At 44.1% G+C, this 5810-nt stretch overlaps 1 protein-coding gene across 3 annotated transcripts in view; it reads left to right on the forward strand.

Annotated features, from left to right (window-relative positions):
• ZNF143 (zinc finger protein 143) overlaps positions 1–5810 on the forward strand; it is a 23610-nt gene that overhangs the window by 14194 nt on the left and 3606 nt on the right. For all 3 annotated transcript variants that reach the window (XM_009071370.1, XM_009071369.1, XM_009071372.1), the window contains 4 exons: positions 832–1011; positions 2098–2325; positions 3548–3696; positions 5515–5676. In XM_009071370.1, coding sequence (XP_009069618.1) covers positions 832–1011; positions 2098–2325; positions 3548–3696; positions 5515–5676 — 719 coding nt within the window. The remainder of the gene's footprint in view (positions 1–831; positions 1012–2097; positions 2326–3547; positions 3697–5514; positions 5677–5810) is intronic.

A 5810-nucleotide genomic window follows, 5' to 3' on the forward strand; every position in this document is an offset into this window, starting at 1 on the left:
TGTGCACTGACGTCTGGTCGGGGCTCGTTGTGGTTTCTGTCGCTGGGTTCCTGGCGTTGTGTCCCTGGGGTGACTCCCTGGGGTGACGTGCCCTCTCTGGCTCTGGGCCGAGCGCTGCGGTGGGTGGGACGTGCTCAGCTCCAGAAGTGTGGAATCACGACGGGACAGCTGTCTGTGACTCTGCCTGCTCCAGACTCTGCTCTGAGACCTGAGGTCAGGGCTCCTGGGGTACCACAGTGCTCACCCTGAGATGTCTTGGTGCCACTGATGTGAGTTATTGTGCCTAAATTTATCTTACACGAATAGACTCGCTTTAGAAGAACCCGTTGTTGTGATTGATGTGGTTTGGGGGTTGAAATTGGAGTTCTCTGGAAAGGTTGTTCTGGGTTAGGGCCAGGTGCTGTCGGCAGTGAGTTCCTCCCTGTCTGTCTGGGTGGTGTGTCAGACCCCGAAGGTTCCTTCCTCTGTTAGGGGTCAGCGACCGACAGATGTGCAAATGGTGCAGTGCACTTGTTTTGGATAAGATTTGTGTGCAGTGGGGAGGGCTTTAAATACTTACTGAAATATGGACAGTGTGGAAGCTAATCCAAGCAACGGAGCCTGTTTTATACATTAGATTCATGATTTGTCTTCCCAACTGTATGATTTTCCTGAATTTTGCCAGTTTGGGCTGAACTAGAACACTTCACAGTGGCATGTCGGTGGTATTTCTGACTGAGGATCTCAGAGAATTAGGGAGCCGTGGATCCCTGCACTCAGTCCAAGTGTAACATGGGATTTTTGCTCTTTTATAACTTCTGTATGTGTACCTTTCCTTGTCTTTTCTTTCAGGTGAGAGGCCCTTTAAGTGTCCCTTTGAAGGATGTGGCAGGTCATTCACAACGTCTAACATCAGGAAGGTTCACATCAGGACACACACGGGCGAGAGGCCGTATTACTGCACAGAGCCAGGCTGTGGGAGAGCTTTTGCCAGTGCAACGAATTACAAGAACCACGTGCGAATACACACAGGTATGTGAGTGATGGTTTGTATTTGGACGGGAAGTTTGCTATGTCATTCTCCTTGGGAACACTGTTTTGGTTGTAACTGGGTGTACTTATGTTTATATGCCTGGTTCTTCTGTTTGGGCCTCCTCTCTCTCCCCTCAGCAGAGAAGAGTTACGCAGTTAGATTTCTCACCTTGCTGTCAAGGCATAATAATTTTGGTTTGGATACAAAGTGTTTTAAAACAGATGCAAAACCTTGTCTTCGGTGGACAATGGGCTAAATCCTTAACGTGGTTCTGGGGCTTTGTGATCTGTTTCTCAATAACAGTAAAGGACAAGTCTGAGCTCAACTTTGGCTCACTGCTGTGAGTCACCCTTTCATCCCAGCTGTATTTTCCTTGCTGCTGGTCAAAACTTCCTTTTAAAAGACTGGATGTGAAAATACTTACCAAACCTGATTTTCAGGGTTAGTCAGCAGCAATAATCAGCACAGATTTGAAGATTCTAACATGTAAAAGCCAGTGATAGCCACATTGTCTTGGTAGCATTATATGCTTTATAGAAGCATAGGCAAGTTTCATAGAGGTACCTTTTGGTACTCCAGATTATATTTTGAGTTCATGATGTAATTTGTACATTGGTTTCATTGATTTTAAATTAAAGGTATTTTTACATGAAACTATAATTGTTTAAACTTACGCTTCCTATAGATTTCTTCAGACCTTTACAGGCTCAAAAGTGACTGAACCTGTACTAGTGAATCCACATACCTTATCACTGAGGAAAAGTATGATGCTTCCAGCAATAAAGGAACTAAATTCTCAATACAATGACAAACTGACATCGCAGCTTTCAGCCTGTATCATTCTGTCTTCATCAGAAGGATGTTTTAGATGGAGTGGCAGGGAGGAAAATGGGCCCACCTTTCACTGGCAGAGGTTTTAAAAAAAGACAGGGAGAGGTTGCACTGATAAACTTTGTGAGGTTGAGTTTCATGGCTGCCTTTGAAATGAAAGTATGGTGGGTAAGGTGTGTCCCTGCCATTGCGTGGCGACTTTTCCTGTGCATCCTGGATAAGGTTCTCTTTATCCCTCTTGTTTTCCCACTCAGGGGAGAAGCCCTACGTCTGTACTGTTCCTGGCTGTGATAAACGTTTCACAGAATACTCCAGTTTATACAAACATCATGTTGTACATACTCATTCCAAACCATACAACTGCAATCACTGCGGGAAGACGTACAAGCAGATCTCCACACTTGCTATGCACAAGCGAACGGCACACAACGACACAGAGCCCATTGAAGAAGAACAAGAGGCTTTCTTTGAGCCACCTCCAGGTTAGAATTTCAGTCTTTGAATCTCCTGATATTTAAAAAATGGGCTGGATAATACTTTGCTGGGGTTTTTTACAACCAAGGAATTGAAATCATAGATAAAAATCTGAAGAACTTAATAAAGTTATTTAATTTCTTTGTGAGCAACTTGTAGACAGAAACTGAAAGAGTAATGATAAACTCATTCATAGCAGTCCCAGAGCTAAGAGAGAAATGTGAGTTCAGTCTCAGCAAACCTGCTTGTAAACATGAATGTGGGGAAGGGATGACAGAATCTAAACTGTTTATGACTGCAACCTACTGGATTTTCCTTAGAGATTTCTCTGAGAGTATGTGATAACACCATGGCTGGTGACAGTCTTTTGTATAGGAGTAAAGGCACTGCCTTGAGGAAGAAAAAAAAATCTAGTTTTGCAGCATGCTGATACTGGTCTGGTTTTGCTGCATTTTATAGCAGGGTCTGTAAACTGTCGTAGAGGTAGAGATGAAAATAAGCTTGTGTGCTGCAGTACTCCCCAGAATACGTTTTCAAAGGTATGGTGAGTGTTGAATCCTGCCAGAGATGAGACCAAAGGAAGCTCTGTGACAGGACAAAGAACACTTGTCAAATGGTGATTTTTAGAGGTGACTGAAGATGGGGAAATATCTGTGCAAACTTTGGGTTAGAAGAGTTGTTTTGCTTCATGTTCCTGGGAAACTGCACTGAATTCCTTGAGCAGATTTGCTATAGCCCAATTCCTTCTTTTGAAGGAATGATAAGATTCATTTGCTGAAGTTAAACATTTCTTAAGATAATGAACGTACTTATCTTCACACAAAGGCATCACTGTGTTCTTCTGGATGTTTGTTAATTAATAACTTTATAAAGCTTTCCAGTTGTGTTTGCATGGAGCCCCTTGTTTGGTGGAGAGGTCAGCATGGAATGAATGAGAAATGTTTGTCACCATTTCATGTCTGGTTATAAACTAAATGCATAATTTCTTAGTTTGTAGCGTTTCAGTGTGTTGAAACTCATAGGTAAAAGGCTATACCCCACATTCCCAAAAGATCATTGTTTCTGCTTTTGTCATCTTTCCAGCATTTACTTTTCTCATCTTCCCACTGAATTTTTCCATTGGAGTCTTTAACACCTTCGGACCAGGCTGGGGCTCAATCCTTGCCCTTTGCTCTCCTGGCAGCATTTAGACTATGTAAACTGTCCTCTTGTCTTCTTTGTATCAAACAGGTCAAGGTGAAGATGTTCTCAAAGGCTCCCAGATAACCTATGTGACCGGGGTAGAGGGAGAAGATGTAATTTCTGCACAGGTTGCTACAGTTACTCAGTCAGGATTAGGTCAACAAGTAGCACTGATATCCCAGGATGGAACACAACATGTAAGTAACAGCAGTGTTCAAGAGCTGACAAAAATATGCTGAGAACTGAGGCACATGTTTGCAGATTCTCCATGGGCTTTCTGAGATCAGGTAGGGCTCCTGATAAATGTGTGTGGGTTTCTTAAGGAAAGAAGCTTCTTTGGAACTCAGTCAGGACATGGTTAGGGTTGGACCTCCTGTGGAATACCTAAATGAAACCACATATTTTGACACATGAAGCTGTACTAATGCAAAGGTAGATTTTTGTGACTGTCCTTGTTATCTCTGTCACTCCTAAATGGGCTGTTTTAATAATTGTTATACACACAGCCTGGTTTCTGAGTTGTCTCCAAATTCCCTGATTACACTAGTGATGTCTCGTGGTTGTTGTCCTGTCTGCACACACTTTGGAGGGGTGAAGGGGTACGAATCTTTCCAGTCCAGGTGCCTGCTTTACAAGCTGTTTGGCAGTGTACTGGTCTTACCATTTCTAACATAAACAAAAGTATAAGGAATGCTTTGATGCCACCTCTGCTTGAAAATTCCTATGGCTGTATTTTTTTCAGGATTCCCATGGATATACTTTTTCAGGGTTTCATTAAGTGTCTTTGGGAGGGGATTTCAACTGTGGCAATATTGAAGGTTTATGAGAAAAAGTTGACATCTCAGCTGGAAGGGCAGCTGAGTTGCCAGTAGCATATGAAAGATGTGCTCTGAATCGAAATTTAAAATGAAATATTCAAGGAGGCTGTTACATTGCCAGCTCTGGACATTGCAGCAGTGCTGGCATGTACTGGCATTTTACCCTCTGAAACGAAGGCCTGCAGAGTTCTTGCATTTGTTTAGATTATTGACTTCAGATCTGGGATTTGCTGCCTTGTAAATCAGACATCAGATCATGGATCTGATGCCCTAATGCATTTCTGCTGGAGACATAGTCATTTATATAATTAATTTTGTATGGATTGTTTTATTTGTGGTTTAAATTAAGTGCTCATAGGCATCTTTAGTATTTCCATTAAGACCAAAGCATGTCTGGTGGTACTGCCTTGAACCCCGTTGTCCACTGTGTAAGACACGTGCACAGATAACCTGTGGTGCTGATTTGGGATGTGATGTAATTACCACGGAGCTGTGGGCTCTGGGATTAGCTGTGCATTCTCTCTCTTGTGGCTGAGAGACGTATTACTTCTGTAAACAGATAAGTGTGTCTGAAAGGTCACAGACTGTTAGGTCCCAATCAGTCAGACAAATGCAGTGAGGGCTCTTTGTCGTAGATGGGGACTTGGCCAGAGAGTGATGGTGATTCCGAAGGAATGACTGAGCGTGCTGGTCAGGAAGTGAGTAACAGCTCCTGTGTCTTTGGCCAGCATGCTACTGGTGATCATGGCTTACAGTGTTTTTTCCCACTACTGGGAACAAGGTGCCTTTTTGTTCTGGGTTGTTACACACTTAGTTTCAAATAAAGAAACTGAGCTAACAGGAGTCTTCCAAACCAACAGGAATTGGAAAATGCACATCATCTTTTTTAAACCTTACTTAAAAACACATGTTACACTGCCAAAACCTAAGGCACAAGCATGGCCTCAGCAGCAACCAAACCTTCTGTTTTCACATGAGCAACTGTCTTGTGTTGCAGGTGAACATATCCCAGGCAGATATGCAGGCCCTCGGCAATACTATCACCATGGTAACACAGGATGGCACCACCATCACAGTCCCTGCCCACGACGCCTTACTTAAAAACACATGTTACACTGCCAAAACCTAAGGCACAAGCATGGCCTCAGCAGCAACCAAACCTTCTGTTTTCACATGAGCAACTGTCTTGTGTTGCAGGTGAACATATCCCAGGCAGATATGCAGGCCCTCGGCAATACTATCACCATGGTAACACAGGATGGCACCACCATCACAGTCCCTGCCCACGACGCCGTCATCTCCTCGGCAGGAACGCACTCGGTGGCGATGGTCACTGCGGAGGGCACCGAGGGGCAGCAGGCAAGAAATGTGAACAGGCCCTGGGCCACCACAGTGCTGCTGTCCACGTGTGAATGGGCCCTGGGCCACCACAGTGCTGCTGTTCATGGGATCTGTCCACGTGTGAATGGGCCCTGGGCCACCACCGTGCTGCT

Source organism: Acanthisitta chloris, unplaced genomic scaffold (genome assembly GCF_000695815.1).
Source record: "Acanthisitta chloris isolate BGI_N310 unplaced genomic scaffold, ASM69581v1 scaffold18723, whole genome shotgun sequence".
Taxonomy (NCBI): domain Eukaryota; kingdom Metazoa; phylum Chordata; class Aves; order Passeriformes; family Acanthisittidae; genus Acanthisitta; species Acanthisitta chloris.